At 46.4% G+C, this 16,967-nt stretch overlaps 1 protein-coding gene across 1 annotated transcript; it reads left to right on the forward strand.

Moving 5' to 3' along the window:
- Window positions 1-6,394: 6,394 nt before the first annotated feature.
- PRKAB1 (protein kinase AMP-activated non-catalytic subunit beta 1) lies at window positions 6,395-16,499 on the forward strand. Its single transcript, XM_070516172.1, has 8 exons — window positions 6,395-6,584; window positions 6,691-6,912; window positions 9,327-9,490; window positions 10,729-10,822; window positions 11,098-11,212; window positions 13,305-13,438; window positions 14,811-14,879; window positions 15,128-16,499. The coding sequence occupies exons 2-8, from the start codon at window positions 6,757-6,759 to the stop codon at window positions 15,203-15,205; spliced, it is 810 nt and encodes a 269-aa protein (XP_070372273.1). The 5' UTR covers window positions 6,395-6,584; window positions 6,691-6,756; the 3' UTR covers window positions 15,206-16,499.
- Window positions 16,500-16,967: the final 468 nt, after the last annotated feature.

Below are 16,967 nucleotides of genomic sequence, written 5' to 3' on the forward strand. Positions count from 1 at the left end.
ACCTTCACAGTGTCCTGCAACCACCATCTATATTAAGCTCTAGAACATTCATCACTCCGAAAGAAAATCTTGCAGCCATTAAGCAGACATTCTCCATTCCCGCTTCCCTCCAGCACCTGGCAGCCACCAATCTGCTTTCTATTTCTATGGATTTACCTATTCTGAATATTTCACATTAGCGGAATCATACAACATGTGGCCTTTTGTGGCTGCCTTCTTTCACTTCACATAATATTTTTGAGGTTCATCCACACTGTGGCATGTATCAGTACTTCATTCCTTTTTATGGCTGAACAATGTTGCATTGTGTGGATATTCCACGGTTTGTTTATCCATTCATCCATTGATGGAAATTTGTGTTATTTCTACCTTTTGGCTATTGTGAATGGTGCTGTTGCGGTCCAATCTTGTTTTCTTAAGCCTCCATGGTATGTCAGATCATAAAGAAGAAATATCACAGTGCCCTGGTCCGGAAACCAGGACACAGTGTCCTAAAGATGATCGACAGCCGCTGACTACTCCAATAATTCTGCAGAGCATTTCACCTCCTCAGCTGTAACCTAAGAGGTTGAACTAAGATTTTTGTGTAAGTGATTTACTTGGAAGGTGATTCTGATATTTATTTGGGAGATGATCACCAAGAAGTCATAAAGGAAAGAGAGTCAATGAATTCAGTGTACATTTATGATCAAGTGGCTACTGTGGGCAACTAGCGATCACTTCCATCACATGAATCAGACAATATTATTCCTATACATAAACCCTCCCATGAATTCGCATTGACTTGGAATAAAATCCAAAATGTTCACTGTGACAGCAAGTCCCCAAAGGATCAAGTCTTTCCTCTTTCTTCCTAAACACTTCAGCCACCATACAAATCATCTCTGTGTTTCTCCAGCCCATGAAGCTCATACTCACCTCAGGGCCTTTGCAAATACATTTTCCGCTCTGCCTGAAATGCTCCTTTTGAACTCCTCTCTCATCTCTTTCTTGTCATTGTGGTCTCAGCTCAACTGTCACCTCCTCAGGGAGGCCCTCCACGACCACTTCATCTAAAGTAGTACCCCTGTCACTCTCTCACGTAACTCCATTCTGTTTCTTTCATAGTAGTAATCACTCTGAAATTATCCAGCTTATTTGTCTGTTTGCTTGTTTATATGTCTGCCTGCCACGTGAGGCCCTTCAGCTTTGCAAAAGGATAAACATTATCTGTCTGTGATTTCTTTATCCTCAGCACCTGCAACAAAGCCTGGTATATATCATTTCTCCATAAATATTTGCAGGCTAAATACCATCGAATAAACTCATTTTACCTCTGTGCTAATCACCATCTCTGTGTCACAATGACATTTGCCTCTCAGTGGGGAGAGAACACAGGGACGTCTAGCAAAAAAAGATGGACAAGCCTGCCAAACCATTTCAGTGTTATTTACATCAGCCAGGCAAATTTCAGAAGGCCTGGTGAAACTCCAGATAGGCCAACTGAAAGCAAGCTCACAACTCTATCCCAACAGCTCACACACATTGTCTGTCTTAGTCAGCTCAGACTGCCATAAAAACATACCACAGACTATGGGGCTTAAACAAGAGAAATTCATTTTCCCACAGTTCCGAAGGCTAGAAATTCCAAGATCAAGGTTCTGGCAGGGTTTGTTTTCTGGTGAGAGCCCTCTTCCTGGCTTGCAGATGGTAACTTTGTCCCCACATGGCCTTTCCTCTGAGTGTGCGTGGGGAGAGAAAATCAGAGGCAGAAACAGAGAGAGATCTGACATCTCTCCTCTTCTTATAAGGACACTAATCCTATCGGATCAGGGCCCCACCCATAAGACCTCATGCAACCTTAATTACCTCCTAAGGGTCCTATCTCCAAATACTGTCCCACTGGGGGTCAGGTTTCAACATATGAATTTGCGGGGAGACACAAACATTCAATCCATAACAAGGGGTGCTTTTCTCTTCAGCAGCTCTAACCTCATCACCAGCCACTGACTGAGTCAGGAACCTCAGCCCCCAAATGTCAAAATTGGAGGAATTGCACTGGAAGATCCTATAGTTATTGTACAAATGCCCCTGCCCAGGAGCCCTTGGAAGGTGACCATTTAACAAGCATGCCTTGAGTCAGACGTATTTTCCTAGAAAGGGACGTGAGGAAAGAGGGTCAAGAGTTTATTCCTCTATTTCACAGACAAAAGACAATCGAAGGGTCACAATGCTGGACAGTGTACAGTAAGAAATGAGGCAGAGATCCCTTTTCCAGAGCTGGACTCTCCTCATCTCTTTTTTCTTAAAATTACATTTATTTCTTAAACAGTTAACTTTCACGTGGTACTAAATTCAAAAAGTATACAATGCAATAAAGCGAAAAATCTCCCAGCAGCCCAGTTGCCCTCCTTAGAAGCAGGCAACATTTCCAGTTTCCTACACAGTCTTCAGATTTTCTATACATCTACGAGCAAATACATGTGTATTCTTTTTTCTCCTTCCCCATAAATGTTAGCATGCTTTGATGCCCTCTTCTGCACCTTACTTTTTGTCCTCCTTAGTGATACGTCTTGGAGATTGCTCCATGTCAGCATGTAGTTTCCTTATTTCTTAAGGCTTCATGGCTTGCCGTTATGAATATGCTATGATTGATTTCACCAGTCCTCTGTTAGTGGACTCATAGGCTGTGTCCAATAGTTTCCTCTTGTAAATGTTGCAATGGATTACTCTATCCATTCATCATTTTGCATGTGCATGAGTATATCTGCAAGATAAATCCCTAAGAAGTAAAATATTTGAATATTTGAATCAAAGAAGTAAAATATTTGAATATTTGAATCAAAGAAAATTTTAAATTTTTCCAGAAATTGTCAAACTTTCCATCATTATGGTTAGACTGAATCACACTCCCAGAAACCCTGGATGAGAGTCATTGCAGGATTCTAATTCAACCTGAAAAGTGGTGTCACGTGGAAGGAGGGACCATGATGTGGTTGGTGGGAAGTCACCAGACCATGAGCCAGGCGATCCAGTGTCCAGTCGCAGTACAATCTGTGATCATCTGAGTGGCCTCTGCAAATGGTTTGACCTCTGAGCTTCAGACTCCCCCTTACGTAAAACCAACATGTTGGTGGGTCCATAAGTGTCATGCTGATTCCAAACTGTCCTCAGGAGGAAGCCCCAAAACATTATCCTTAGTCCTTTTAGTCACAGGTAAAGGATAAATCAGATTTTATCTGACTCTAGATAGGACTTTTAAGGACTTGAAAATCTGTTTCTCTCTGGGCTTAGGGTTTTGAAGGCAGGATTAGGATGGGCTCCTGGTAATTGTCCTGGTTTGTTTGGGGAGAATTTATGATAGCTTATAATCTGTCTTTGCCTTGACTCCAGACTGAGCCCAGCGAGTAGATGAAGCCTCTGACACAGCAATGCCCTAAAATTTATACTTCCTGGAACATCCCTTCCTTCCCTCCTACCCCTCCTCCTGGCCCCTGGAACATAGTGGTCTGACACCTGCACCAGCAGAGAATCAGGGAAAGAAGGGGCATTTCTGATGTTTGGGAAAATCATTAAATGTTATTAAATAGACATAAGTAACTAAGTGACCCGTGAGGGACACAGCTGGGGTCCAAGTAGACACGTGTAATTGAAGAGTCTATCCCACCTGTGATTTTCAATATGGGGCCAATAGCTGATACTAATGTTAGTTTCCCTGTCCATCAATTCTTAATACAACAAGGCAAGACTCCCCCATCAGCAGTTACACAGGCCCCGTGTTATACCCAGTCTCTTTGAGATCTCCCTGAATACACCCCAAAGTCAATTTTGAGAACACAATGTCACGTTATAAGCCGGACTGTCCCAAACATATCCTCCAAATTTGCTGTAAATCCATCTGCTTTCACATGATGCAATAACAAATAGACACAAACTTAAAAAAAAAAGAGCGAGCTCAACGAAGGCTAAAATGATCCTTTCTGAAATTTCAGTGTGGTTTCCCAGAATACAATTGTTTGTCCCTATTGTGTTGTGTGGCACACACCCTACATAAGAAAAGATCTTACACATCCAACTCTGGTTCTCATCCTAAGATGTTTCTGTTGGAGAGAGGCCAGGGTCACTGCTAGTTCATATGGCGTATTTGTACAAATTAGAAAAAGGCACCTGTTCCTCCAGGTAGGTGGAATCTCAGGACCTACTTGCCTCCTCTTGTAGGCACCCCTGTGCAGGGCACATCTGTGCAACTCCAGCTACTGGGTTGTCTCATTGGCTGAAAACCATTGAAACCATCCTCAGGATATCACTTATCTTGTCCTAACCAGAGCAGAAGTCTTAAAACTTTCTTCATGCACAAAAGCATCTGCACGCCTCAGATTAGGGGTCCACAGCTCATGTGGTCTTCCTTATCTCTCAAGTTGTCTGGGAGAGAACCCAAAACTCAACATCTTCATGTCCATGGCTTCCTCACCGCCTATTGTGAGCAAGAAAAACAGCTCAAAGAATGCATTCTGGGTTAGCCACTGGCCTGGCTTAAGTCCCTTCTGGTCTTCCATAGAACCCCTTGCCTGCATGTATTGTTGTCTTTTCACGAATCTGTTCCCACCTCTACTCTATAAATTCCTCTGGGGCTGGAACCGTATTTTATTTGTTTTTGTCTTTTAAAAATTGTTTTCAAATTACAAAATAGTACATCCTTGCAGCAGAAAAATTTTCAAACAATAAACTAAAAAGCGAAAGTCCCCTTTCTGTCTACTCTTGTTTGCAATCCCATTTCTCTCCCCAGAGGGGACCACTATTAACAGTGTGTTGTATATCTTTCCAGAACTTTCCATTTGCAAGCCTAATGATGCCAATAAAAGAGCTAACATTTATTGAATGTTTACCGAGAGTCAGGTGCTATGCTAGGCACTTTTCCTGCATGTTCTCAATTAATTCACAAAAAGAGCCTAGAAAGTAGGTGTTATTTTTATTCCTCATTTCACAAAAGAGGAAACCAAGGTGACAGTTACTAAATGGTAATACCAGAATTCGAACCCAGGCAGGCCAGCTTCAGAGCTCATGCACTTAATCTCTATCATTCTGCCACTTGCTTTGGGGATTTGGTATGTAATAGATGCTTCTCCATAGTTACCCACATAATTCCATGTCCTCCTTTTTAAAAGTTGCTCCCTATTCTATAAAATGAATGTATTTAATTCATTTAGCCATTCTCCTACTGACAAACTTTTTAAGATTTTGCAGGTTTTTGTTTCCTTATTTTATCAAATCTAAGATTCTATGGACTGTAAGAAGCACCCAGTTTCAGAGAGATTAAAATGTGAAATAAAACATGCATCTTAGAATTAACATTTTATGGCATTAGAGACAATGCTGCAAATGAGCACGCCTGCATACAATTTTCATGTGTGTATTTTTGTAGAAGTTTCCTAGAAGTAAAATTGTGAGCCAAAATGTGGATGCATTTTTTATTTTGATATAACTGCCGAATTCCCTCCAGGATATCATATCTTAGTCATCTGTGTCTCCCATTTACTTGCTTAGCACAATGTCTACCACTTTGTAGGTACTAAATAAATGTTTGTTCAGTCGACAAAACACACGACCAGACCCAGTAAATGCAAAGCATTTTGAGATATTCACATGAAAAAAAAGAAAACACACACGCAACAACAACAAAACCCTAACAGCGACTGACATTGAGATTAGACTATTTTAGCACCATAGGTGTACATAGACCTTGCTGAAGCACTGGCCACAGTAAATGACGCGTGCTAATAAATAAATGCATTTTATACAGAATGATGTATCAAAAGTGTTTACAAAATATCTCGCAAAAGTACCTATCAAAAGGCTGTGCATTCAATTTTTTAAAAATAACACGGCCGACTCCAGGGTTTTACAACCCCCAAGCTACTAGGCATGAGAAATTTCCAGAGATCTTATGGTCTGTCATTTTCTCAGACACCTGCAAGACTACCTGCATCAGAATCACCTGGAGTGCTTATTAAAAAGCAAACCCTACTCCAGAGCTTCGGAATCATAATTTCCGGGGATTAGGGCAGGGGGAATCTAAATTTTAAACAGGCACTCCAGGTAATTCTAAGGCATTCAAAGGCGTGCGAGCTAGCGCATTAAAAGTCTTTAGGAAGAGAAGTCTCCCAATTAGAGTTGCCCTTTAGAACGACCTCTTTGGCTGTAGAGTGTAGAATCAACTGAAGCAGGCAAAGATTACTAAATTATCTAATAGCATCACTCAATTTTGCACGGGGCCTGCGGCCCGGAGCGCCGGCGCGCTGGTGCGCCCCCTGCCGGCCTTCAGCGGCCTCGTCCAAGGCCAGTCGGAGACGCCGACTGCGACTGCGCACTCCGCGGCCCACGGAGGCCGCCTCGGGACGCCTACGACTGCGCCGACCCGGCCCGGAAGCGGAAGTGAGCTCGAGTTAGCCTCGCGCGCTTCGCGGGCCGCAGCCGCCCCCACCGGGTGGGCCCCGCCGGCTTGCGGAAGTGCCGGAAGCGGAAGTTGCTAGGACGTAGGGGTGTTGTTGGGAAAGGGTCGGGGTATCTTCGCGCTCCCCAAGTTGGCGCCGTGGCTGCCGGAGCAGGTAAAGCGGGACTGTGATACTTCACCAGCCTGCTGACCTGGCGCCAGCCCGGCCCCGAACACTAGCCCGAGGGGTGTGCTACCCGGTTCTCCGACTCTTTCCCTAGGGTCCTGGTGACCCCCTGACTCCAGGAGTCCCCTGTCCTTTCCCGGAGTCCCCGCAGACCCCCGCCATGGGCAACACGAGCAGCGAGCGCGCCGCGCTGGAGCGGCACGGCCATAAGACGCCCCGAAGGGACAGCTCGGGGGGCGCCAAGGACGGGGACAGGCCCAAGATCCTCATGGACAGCCCCGAGGACGCCGACCTCTTCCACTCCGAGGAAATGAAGGTGAGAGGGGGCGGGGGAATCGAGTCCCCTTGACTTCTGTTGAGGGGAGGACCCCTCTACTAGATTCCCCGCCAAGTCCCCTCTAAAATTCATCATCGCAAGCGGGAGGGAGGCGATGCTTGACCCCGGGCACTTAAAAACCTTGTAAGACCCCGCTTGGCAGTCCGAGAACCTGTATCTAATTACCGATCTGAGAAAGGCGCCCCGAGGGAGGAGGAGGAACTCACTTCTTTGAACATCATTAAGGAGAAAACAGCTCTGGGACAGCGTTTCGAATTCTTAATTAATTAAGATGGTCGAGTTAGCAGTAATTGAGCCCCAGCCTCTGCCTTTCTCTTCGGTGTAATTAATTGCACGGCTCTGAGGAGTCGTCCCTCACCTTTACGCAGACTGGCGCTTTTTGTAGTAGTTGGTTTTGCAGCTTATGGTCAATTTTGGAGATAAAGCAGCGCGCACACTACGCTGAAAGAGTGGAACAGCTGACTGCAGTTGCCAGAGCTGCTTAGTTCCCCCTAAAACTTTTGGCTCGCCCTGCTCCTTGAGAGCGGGCGTAGAAAAGTGATCGACTTCTGGAGGTCAGTGTATGAGTGAAGTGTCAGTCTGAAGGAGGCAGCCAGCTGCCATTCAGCTCCCCTGCCCCCCGGTTGTTTAAATATGACTTAATATTTTAAACAAGCCAAAGCAAACATTTTGCAGGCCAAATTTGGACTTCCTGCCGCGGTCTGCTTTGTTCCTCAGAAACTCCGAGGATGGTTATTGACTCCTGTTTCAGCCACATTCCTGCTACCCACCTGATGGGGTCTGTTTCCAGCTGCAGGGCCTGGTCCAAGGACACGTAGTGATTCTGGCAGCTGATAGGTGTGTGATAGCTCCTAAAAAATGAAGAACTAATTCCTTAAAGGACAGTGAACAAAGTAGGTTTTGGAAAAATGAAGGTGCTCCCCCACCCACCCAACTTTGGCCTCAAAAATGTTTGCTTTGGTCTATTTAGAATATTAAGTCATACTCTGTGTTAGTATCCAGTTGCATATTAATCATCATTATCCATTAGGCTAATTGCCTGGCAACTCATTCCAGCTTCACTCTCGTTTTTTCTCATGTTGGGCTGGGCGATCACTTTGTTATTACATCCGCACTTGGATCCTGGCTTTGAATCTATAAAGAACCTGCTTTTCCTGGGCCCTGCCTGCTGTGACTGGAGGTGGCTTTCTGAATTTGTTGTATTTCTGAAAAAGGGTGTGCAAAGCGAACTTTGGAATCCTGTTTCTCCTATGATTTGGCATCCCTTCCCCCGGAAATAATTTTGGCCAAGGACGGCTATTTAAGACACCATAAGAATGAAACTGCTTTCTTCAAGAAGTGTTTGTTCTGTTGCTGTTCCATAACTCTTAGACGAAACGTTTAGCGTACAGATGATCCGTGGAGAATGATTTTAAACAGCGTCCATTATCAGTTCCTCAGAAGTTACTGAAATGATGCCGCAGACACACTGGCTTGAATGCCCCAGATACAAAAACGAAAAAAAGGCCACAGATCTGTGGTTAGTTGTCATGTCCTCAGTGGAAAGTGCTTCGGGAAAATCTGCCATTCTTTAATCTGTAGATCTTGTTAAAGCTTAAAGAGTGAAGGCATCTTTTAAGAAAAGCTCAGGTCGGTATTTGAAATGAAGGTGCTAGAAGCTCGCGCGACACCTTTAACGGTCTCTCTCAGCCTCCAGCTCCTGCTCTTCTCAAGTCTTTGGCTTCTGACTAGGAAAAATGTAAAAGATCTAGAACCACATGGGTTTCACCCAGAGTCAGACGTGTTTATTTCCCTCTTATTCTGGAATGCCTCAGTTTTACAGCACTTCCCGCACTAAAAGTTACTGTTTACCACGACAAGAGTCAGTCTTTGTCTTGTCTGTCTTTTTCTCCCCAGTGCCTGGATGGCGCTCGGTGAATAGTTTTTCCCTTCCTCAGAGTCTGGATTTGCCGGTTTTCAAGTTGACAACTCTGTATTGTCCCTAATAAATTTCCATTACTTCAAATCTTGCTTAATTATGGGAGAAAAATGATGCTGATTAAGCTAGTCTTGGATTCATCGCAGCCTTCGTCCCAATGAGTTTTATAGTTTCTCCCAGAATTGTGATGTAGGCTTCTTTACTAACAATAATAAGGGCTAATAATTACTAAGCACTTAGCACGTGTCACACTATGCAGAGCTGTCTGCTTCACAAAAAGCTTAAGAAGTGGTTATTTTTATTCCATTTTGCAAGTGGGGAAACTGAGGCACAGCTAGTAAGTTAATGAGCCCAAATATGAACCGAGGTCATAACAGCTGCCTCTTTAAAATGAATTGTCCCTATTAGGGTAACTGTCTGTGGTAGGGAGCTCACTCACGGCTTCCTGCCCCTGAGTAAACCGCTCTGTTTCTAGGCTCCAGAGAAGGAGGAATTCCTGGCCTGGCAGCATGACCTGGAAGTGAATGATAAAGCTCCTGCCCAGGCTCGGCCAACCGTATTTCGATGGACCGGGGGCGGAAAGGAAGTTTACTTATCTGGGTCCTTCAACAACTGGAGTAAACTTCCCCTCACAAGGAGGTAATTGCTTGGCGATCATGTACATGTTTGTCATAACCCAGCGATACTCTTGTTTCTACATAGTCTCTGTGGGGGAATAGAAGAGAATGTTTTTATTCAGTGGATGCTGAATGGAAAAATTACCTTGCTTAATAATTTGTAGGGTTCAGATCTCACACCCAATAGTCTCTAGGTTTAGAGGACGCTTTTCTTAGATGAAAATGTCTCACGGTTGCAAGTATTTCTGATTCATAGACATCTTTCACTTCGGATATTCAGCTGTGTTTGTCCAGGCAGAACTTCTCCTTCAGAAAGAGAGAAATCGATTCCTAGAGCAGTGGAAGGAGGTGTGGCCTGGGAGTCTTCAAGACTGGGATTTGAGGCCACCTTGGCCCAGCTAACCTGTCATTAACACCTGAGCCTCGGGATCCCGATCTTCAGAAAGGAATATCGGACCAGGTGGTCTCTGAGGCTCCTTCTGACTTTGACTCTGTATGACTTTTGTTTGAAAGGTGCATGCTATGTAGGCATCATTAGCAAGACGATAGTAAAACACTTTGTCACGAAGCCTAGCAGGGACTCCTTCTCAAAGTGTCAGTGAAAAAGCCTCTTCACTAGTGAGTACTCTTGATGAACCGAAGGGAGAAACGGCGCCCTGCTGGGCCCGGCCTCATTACTGTCGGGACTGCCTGCTTTTCCAGCGGTAACAGAGGAGGAGGAGGAAGCCACTCGGCACAGTTACAAGTCAGGTCAAGTCAGAGGAACCAAACAATCAAATGAAAGAGGTTTCCTGGAACCTTGCTTAAGTGGTTCTGCGAGTTTCTTTCGGGAACTGTTTGTGCATCTTATTAAATTGATCCCCTCTCCTGCCCAAGGCAAACTGACGGAGGGTAGAACCCGGGAGCAGAGAGCTGTTTGTATCTGGTGTTGCTGTCTCCTTGGCATCCAGGCTGCCAGGTGGTATTTTGCATGCAGGTTGGGAAGACAAATGCCTATTTGTTGACGTTTTCATGGTAGGAATGTGGCTTCCGTGGATTTGAGCAGAGTGAGTTTTCAGGAAGACCTCTTGCCTCGCTGCTTCCTCATAGCTTGTCTAGATTGAGATCATTATACTGAATTGTCTAAATTGGTTAGAAATGTTGATTCTGCAGCAGAACTCTTGGTTTTACATGGAAATGTTTTCTTCCATGGCTGGTTTGCAGGTAAGCTCAGAGAGCCGCCCACTCAGCTGAAATCGTCTGCTTCCTTTTTCCTTGCAGCCACAATAACTTTGTCGCCATCCTGGATCTGCCCGAAGGGGAGCATCAGTACAAGTTCCTCGTGGATGGGCAGTGGACACACGACCCTTCTGAGGTACTCTTCTCCTGCCCTTGCTCCTCTGACTGCACAGTCCCAACAAATCACCTTCCCTTCTGGATTGTTGCCACGTCCCTTTGTCCTGCTGTTCAAAGTCCCTGTGTGTGGCTGAGCTAGATGCAGTGCTAATTGTCAGGCTGTTGGCACCCTTGACCAAGAAGAGCAGGGTGGCTAGCCAGGAGATGAGACCTTCCAGCCAGGAATGCCAAATCCTCTAGAAGAACTCCAGAGACCTTCCATGTTGTGATTTCTGCCTGTCTGTCTCTTCCCAGCCAATAGTAACCAGCCAGCTTGGCACAGTTAACAACATCATTCAAGTGAAGAAAACTGACTTTGAAGTGTTTGATGCTTTAATGGTGGATTCCCAAAAGTGCTCCGATGTGTCTGGTATGAACACAGTTATTTTATACCACGTGTGTACAGGTGGGGGCTGTGCAGTCTAGAAATACTCTTGTTTCTCTTGCCTCTCACTCTTGAGCTCAAGCTGCCCAATCAGGTGGACGTTTGTAGCTCTGTAAAGGGCCACAGAACTAATTCCTAACTCTGTCAGGTCAGGCTGTTGAAATTTAGCTCCGAGGGAGCTGTCAGTCGTTTTCCTGGTCTTCAGTGGGTCTGCCTCCACAGAGAGTAGACAGTGGACACAGAGCCAGAGCTTGAGTTCGTACCAGAGCCAGGGCCCAAGAGGTTCCGAGAGTTGCACTGGGTCAGGGATGAGCCAGCACTGGGGAAGCCTGCCAGCTCTCTGCCCACTCACTGTCCCCTCGAGGTGGCTGGAGAATTTCAGCCTGACGGGTGATAAATGGACACTCGGTGACCTTGGCCGTGACTTGTGTGGTGCATTAGCACCTTGTCAGAATCCCTTCAGGGGAGAAAGAGGCTCACCACGGGAAACAGGCCATCCAGCACAGTCTGCTCAGTACGGTCCTAGTAAAACTGTGTCGTCTTCCAATAATTGTCTAGTCATCGACCTTTCGATAAGTTGCTTCCATCCACACCCCACAGGAAGAAACTCCCTGGAAACATAATTGTTACAATTCAGGGGGAAGAATGTGTTATGATCTGAAGTGTCAACACCAGCTGCCTCTCCTTGCGGGGGTTTGAACACTTCCTAGACCCCCGAGGGAGGCAGTGACAAGGTGTCCCAGGACTGTGTCTGGTAGTCTAAGAAAATGGATTCAGTTCTGTTTACAGGACGAGTCTTCATTGTCACCTGGCTGGGCCTGGAGGTTCTGCCAACAGGGTCTTTCATTCTTATTGGCTCAGAAATTAAAGTGGTAAATCGACCGTGGTGGGCTTGCTGTGGCTGACAGGTCAGGTTGTTGAGCAGGAATTGGAAATCCAAAGATAGCATTCTTCCATCTGGAAAGCTAACTGATCTTTTAGAGAAATTCTTTCTTTTCACATAGGTGAGAATTGGAGGCTGGAGGAGATGTCCAGATAGCCCCTACTTGCCGATACATGGAATTTTAGGCCTCACACCAAAGCTTTTAGTTGAGCTGCAGCAGCACAGATCACCTGGGGAAGGAAAACTGACCCCTCGCTGCCGCTAAAGCAACTTCCCGCTTGCTGTAGACTTGTCCGATGTAGATACTCGCTTTCCCCAAATATGGATTGACTCCTAATGGCTCCGTCTTGTGCACTTAATGCTTTTCTCAGTTTCCTGCTCTGATGTGGTTGGGTCATGTGAAGGGAGCCTGTCCCCTAGAAATGGACGTGGAGGGAATTGGCAGAGTTAGGGCCTATCAGGTTTATTCTGGACAGCCCGAGGATTAGCGACCAGGCTCATCCCAGGTGCCCTTGCTTAACAGCTCAGTCCCTTTCAGCTAGCCAAACATCACTAAGTGAGCTGCTTCTGGAAGCTTCTTAATGTATCTGTATGATCGAGAAACTCAAGAATTTGAAAGGAACCTGAGAGTGATGAAGTTAAAGAACCTTTAGAGATCAGCTTTTCAATTTTTTTTTTTTTTTAGTTTTGAAATGTGCCGGTGCCTTGTATAACCTGTTTTCGCCACTGCCTCTGTATAAACAGGCTGCTTTATCTTCTGTTTCATTCTGGTGGTAGTGCTCGTAACTTGAGCTTAGCCACTTAAGCCTCACTTGAAGCCTTGAGCTTCTTTGCGGTATTTGCCAGCCTGGCCTGAAGCGAGAAGGAAGCATTATTCTGCAGTGGCATGTGAGGTTAGGTTATTGTGAGCAGCTTCCTTGTTAGTCTGACCCAGACACACTTTGCCACAACTTCTGTCTTCCGCCAGGGCGTCTTGGGTTTTCTGCTGAATTTTATGACAGTCAGCCACATTCCAGAAGGGTTTTCTCATTGCCTCTGCTCTTCACCCTTGGAGCCTGTATATTCTCCAAGAGAATATAAATCTGTGTTGAGGGAACAAGAGACAAGGAGAACAAGGCAATACCATAAGTTAAATGAGATTGCCCCAGACCTGCTAACTTTCAAAGTAAATGTCCTCTCACCATCTCCCAACAGAGCTGTCCAGTTCCCCGCCAGGACCCTACCATCAGGAGCCCTATGTCTCAAAACCAGAAGAACGGTTTAAAGCCCCACCCATCCTCCCCCCACATCTGCTCCAGGTCATCCTGAACAAGGACACGGGGATTTCGGTGAGTGCACAGGCGTCTGCGGGCCCGCCCTCCATGCTCCTCCTTCAGTCCACCTCTTGCGAAGCAGCTCGTGAAAAAGCTCCATGTTGCCCACCAGTGTTAACTGCCAGGGTCCACATAGCAGGATGTTCCCGAGTGTGGGTGCGGCCTCCCCGTCCCACAAGCCTTTCTGAATTTATCTTCCTTGTATTTCACTCTGCCTCAGCCCAAGCCCCATTCCTTTTAAGTTTTGTGACAAAATAACGTAACCAACCTTCCAGTAAGCTGTGTAATGAGATTTCTCCTCTGGTGCCCAGATTTTGGAATCTAGTTTGAATCACCAAATTGCTTTCAGAAACATCACTGCTCCTGAATCAAAATTTAGGGTATCTGGGTAACACACATTTCCTCTGAGAAATTGATATCACTCTCGAAAAGAATGTGTGCCCTCCTGGATCCTGAAGAGCATCCCGTTATTCCCTTGTGGTTAATTTTCCATTCCGTTTAACCTGGATTGCCTGGTTCTCCCAGCTCCAGAATGCACGGCATAATTCTTAGACGTTCTTGCACTTTGTCCAAGCCACCACCTCAAAGGCACAGGTGGTGAAGTCATCGTGCTGCTGCTCCGGACTCCACAGAGAAGTGGTGCCTGTGTGTTGAGATGTGGAGCTGAATGCACTCGTGTGCAGGCGTCCCCTACAGCGGTCATGGTGTGTTACCCGGGGACTCGCCATTCTCAGGGCACTAGGTCCTCCCGCCCCATCGAGAGTCCCCCCCATGCACACACGCCTGACAGCTTTTGCCCTACACCTTTTTTGAATTAGCATTTATAAAATTGGGGAGTGTACATTGGAAAAAAATCCAGATATCTGGCCTTTCTTAAAAAATAGGAAGATAAGTGCCAGTCCTGTGTGAGCTTTTACAGAGTAATTGCGCCTCTCCCCCTCCCCCAATTATCCATTTCCTTCTTCAGGCTCCCTGGCTGCATCTTACAGACAAGAGTTTTGCAATCCACTACTCAGGAGCGTTTAGTATAAATTGCATCTTTCTGCTTTCTCTGAAAGTGCATTCATTGGACAGCTCTTTCTTCCTGCCCCTCCTTCAGTAAGAGGACAGAGCCATGGCCCCCACTTTAGACGCAAAGGGAAAGCCTGACCAGAGACACACACCATTGTGCCCAGCAGGCACGCAGGAAGCTCCTGTTAGTTGGATAATGAGGCACTATCCCCTCACCTCACCTGTCTTCTTGGACAAGCCCTTTCGCTGCCTGGTTTAGGAAAAAGGGGTGAGAGCCTGCTTCCTTTCCTCTGATACCTGGTGCTGTGAAATAAAGGGGAGAATCTTCTTGACTTCCCAATCCTCAATGCTCACGTGTGCTTTTGTTCCCCTCCAGTGTGATCCAGCTTTGCTCCCTGAGCCCAACCACGTCATGCTGAACCACCTTTATGCGCTTTCTATCAAGGTAATGACAGGTTTGTCGCTGTTAGAGCTGTTTCTTGAAGTGTGCCCTGACGCCCCCTAGCAACAGAATTATCTGGAATACTTTTCTAAAGGGCAGCTTCCAGGACCTGATGCACACTCACAGGCTCCTGTTCTGAAGGCGGGCCCAGCAATCTGTGTTTGTATTAAGCACCCTTGATGATTCTCATGCATTCAGGTTTGAGCCCCCATCTTAGTCCTGCCTTTGATCATTTCCACCCTCTTCCTCAGGATGGAGTGATGGTGCTCAGCGCAACCCACCGGTACAAGAAAAAGTACGTCACCACCTTGTTATACAAACCCATATGAAGAGCTGGGAGGCGACGGTGGGCCCCAGGGAACAGTTTGTACCACCAGGCTCCACGTGTGCATGTTTTCCACTAGAGAGAATGGACTGTAAATTTCTCATTTCACACTCTTTATAAGACATTTCATACCTGCCCAGTCCTGCTGGAAGGTTTGTTCCGGGTACAGCAGCTCCTGAAGCACCTCGGTCTGGAACGGTTCTCTTCGCACCCAGTGAGTGTGAGCTCGGGGCTCATCGAGGCCAAGAACGGAGTCGGGGAAGGCGGAAGGCCTGCAGCCCCACACCGCAGTGCGTGAGGGCGGCTGTGGTTCTAACAAGACAGCCTCTCAACTGGTCACAGAGATTTTTCCTAAGCCAAAAATAAACACTGACTACTTTGCTAGTAAAAAATCTGGGAAGCAGTGACCGAGGCCACACGAAATTTCTATCATATGTGCGTCTTTAAGGCCATGCATTGACCCTGTTGAGGCCTGACTGGAGCTAACAGCAAGTACAGTGTTGGTCTTGCCGGTCCTTTGAAATCAAAGCAATAGATTGTCTCCCCTTCTCTGCTCCAGGGAGGTATAATTTCTATAGAAATTAGAACCCATCTGATTTTCAGATGAAGTTTTACAATTGTTTCTTACATTAAATGTGCACTAAGTACTTTTTTTTTAACCAGAGGTGGCTGACTATATAGCCTTAAGGCAATTTTTACATTACCCCGACTAGACTGTAGATCATGTGACCTGTGCTCAGCGATAATCTGTTCTCGAAGCAGACGGAAAACTGCTGCCAGACTTCTCCATCGAGCTGGGTGATCCTGAGGACTGGCCACCGTTCGCTGGAAGGTTGTGCAGCTTTTTCTTCTGAGCATACTGAGGTGATGGTGTTACCCTGACAACTTGGCTGAAGCACCCCACCCTAGCCCATGCCACCTTGCTCAGGACCTCTGTTCCTAGCAGGCTGCAGCAGTTGCTGTTGCTTGTTCTGGAAGGAACTTAGAACTTGACAGCAGCCTTCTAAATTTGTGTTGGGAAAACATCCTTTGGACCAAAGCGAACCTCTTTACACTCGGCCTAGTTTCCAGGGAGATGCTGCAGACATGCCCGTTAGCGTAGGTGCCTGTCCCCGAGTCAGCAGAAGCTGTCGGCATGCTCTGTGTTCCTGCTGGGAGATGGGGGACTAAGCTCCCTGCTTTCTGGTATTTATTTGGTAAACCTGAGTCCGGAGTACCCTCTTTTGTTATTTTCAAAACACTGAATTACTGTCACCTTGACATACAGGTTTCAATAAAGCTTTGTAAAAATAACAGGACATGCCCTTGGAGGAAGCTTTGATTTTATTCACTCATTTGGAGGAGACGCTGGAACTCTTGCAGAGGTTTATTCAGGGCTGTGTTCTTCGGTCTTTCTCACGTCTCAGCACACACTGAAAATGGGACCAAGCTGTGGTACTCTGGGGCAAGGGAACGGGGGGCTGCTCCAGCTGCCCCCAGAGCTGAGGACCATTCCCCTGACCCACCCATTCTGCATGCAGAGCTTGGAAGGTGTTAAGGAGCCTGTAAAACTGAGCCCTTCTGAACCACTCGGTCCTGAAGGGAGGCTGAGGAGAGGCAGCAGTGACGGCTCCTGGTTTAGGCAGGTTGGTGGCATCCCCAGGTCAGAGCTTTTGCTTCCTCTTGCTCATCAACAAGCACTCCAGGAGAGCCTGGGATCATGACGCCCGCTTGGAAGACACCAGGATGTTCTGGAGTCAGAGCTGTTCTCATCAGCTGAATGGGGC

The sequence above is a fragment of the Equus asinus genome, chromosome 8, assembly GCF_041296235.1.
Source record: "Equus asinus isolate D_3611 breed Donkey chromosome 8, EquAss-T2T_v2, whole genome shotgun sequence".
Classification (NCBI taxonomy): Eukaryota; Metazoa; Chordata; class Mammalia; order Perissodactyla; family Equidae; genus Equus; species Equus asinus.